At 39.0% G+C, this 2085-nt stretch overlaps 1 protein-coding gene across 1 annotated transcript in view; it reads left to right on the forward strand.

Annotated features, from left to right (window-relative positions):
• LOC102498576 (zinc finger protein 596) overlaps positions 1–2085 on the forward strand; it is a 20646-nt gene that overhangs the window by 13370 nt on the left and 5191 nt on the right. Inside the window, exon 2 of the mRNA XM_014592906.2 lies at positions 981–1107. Coding sequence (XP_014448392.1) covers positions 981–1107 — 127 coding nt within the window. The remainder of the gene's footprint in view (positions 1–980; positions 1108–2085) is intronic.

The following is a 2085-nucleotide window of genomic DNA, read 5'->3' on the forward strand; positions in this document are numbered from 1 at the left end:
AAAAAAAATTGAAATAAGTTTTTATGTTTTTTTTTTTTTTTTTTTGGAGAGGTTATCACTATAGGGCGTGTGCGCTCACCAGGCAGACAGAGACATAGAGACAGAAAGCGAGAAATCACCCCCCCAGGGGGGCATGGTCACACCGCAATCCCTTCTCCTCCTTTCTCCTCTCGGGACCTTGGGCACGCACATACACGTGCCTGGCGTGAGTTTTAAGCCACCGGGTCCGGGACACAAACCATGGTCGACTACGTGGGAGTCCAACGACATAGCCATTATGCTAACTGCTGGTTCCCTAGAGTTTAAGTCTGAGAGAAAATTCTGAAGGGGATGCATGTCCTATGTTAGGAGAGGTCAGGCAAAGACTATCCCTAAGTATAGAAGTCTCAGAGGGCCCTGGTTTACACTGCCAAATGGTCTATTCTTAAACCTTATGAACACCTGAGTCATGCAAACTTGGGCGAATCTGCACCCACTGATAATGAGATCTGTGTGAAACTTGTTCAGTTACTAAGAATATTGAGGACTACAGTCATTCATTAAAAAGTCCTCTGCTCTTTTTATGAACAGTAGGCTAGTGGCTTCTGATACATGTTTGTGAGCTGGGAAGAATTTTTTAAAGTAGTTAAAACTCATGGGGAAGGAAATTTTAGTTCTGAATTTTCAAGCGCAAACGTTATAATGACCTGTCTGAAATGCATAATTATCAGTTTACTGAAACATTTCTGAGTTGTAGTACACCGAGCATCCTATGCTATTCCTTGACAGTAATAATATATGAAATCTCAATGTGTATGTCTCTGTGAGGGTTTCCAAAAGGCACATGCCAGCCCAGCACTGTAAAGGAGTAAAGGGAACCTTAAACACAGTTTAATAATGTAGCATGGCCCCCTCTGCCTTAGTATTGTCACCTCAAATCTTTCTGCTACTGACATTGACAGGATTGCTTTGTCCAAACCGAAATGTCCTTGTTGTTCCAGGAATCAGTGACCTTTCAAGATGTGATTATAAACTTCACCCAGGAAGAGTGGACCCTTTTGGACACATCTGGGAAAAAGCTGTACAAAGATGTGATGCTAGAAAATATGAATCATCTGGTATCTCTTGGTGAGTGTGTCATGTGTACCCATTCATTAACCAGCAAGTATTCAAAAGAGCTTCTCCATATCCCACTCCAGTTTCTGTCCTGAGTCTGTCTTAGATTTAATAACTATGTGAAAAGTTCTTTACACTTAACTTTGATCTAGTTTTATCACATTGCTAGATGGTATTGGCCATCATTTCTTTTTCTTTTCTTTCTTTTTTTTTTTTTTTTAATTTGCCAGAAGACATGTCTTCATCAGAGACAAAAGGAAAAAATAACCACCACCACCACCCCCATGGGGCATGGTCATGCCACCATTCCTTCTCTTCCATTTCTTCATCCTTTTGGGATTTGGGTCACATATACAAATATGCTATGCTTATTTTCATATAATCTATGCACATCTTCCAGTGCATTTATCGTCATCTCCACATTACTTATAATACCTAATACAGCATCAATATTATGTAAGTAATTGGTGTGTATTTTCTTATTTGTATTAGTTTTTGTTGTTGTACTTTTATTTTATATTACTTACTCATTTGTTAAATAGTTTCACTATGAGTTGGTTAAATCTGTTGCTGTGGAGCCCATGGATCTGGAAAGCCAACTGATTATTCTGTTCTAGTCACTATGCTTAGGCTTAAGACCAGAGTAGTGAAAACAGCAGAACTTTGATTATCCCTGTGGAACTTATGTTTACTGATTTCTGTTTGAAAATAATATTCAGCCCACTGTGGGGCATTTAATTTCTCCCTTTTTTGGAAAGACTGTTAATTCTTCATCCTCAGTGAAAGTGCATGTGTGCGTCAGCATCCTAAGGTCCTCCCTGTTTTGGATATGCAATCTGGATATCTTCCTGTTCCAGTGAAGGGTCTTTAATGTTTTCTCTGTTAAGCATGATACGAGAACTGATTTCCAAGGTTCTCCTCAATTTTTTCAGTAATCTTGATGATAATGCACATTTATTAGCACAACACTCAAAATCCATGTACTCTTTC

This window comes from Tupaia chinensis, unplaced genomic scaffold (genome assembly GCF_000334495.1).
Source record: "Tupaia chinensis unplaced genomic scaffold, TupChi_1.0 Scaffold138725_1, whole genome shotgun sequence".
Lineage (NCBI taxonomy): Eukaryota > Metazoa > Chordata > Mammalia > Scandentia > Tupaiidae > Tupaia > Tupaia belangeri.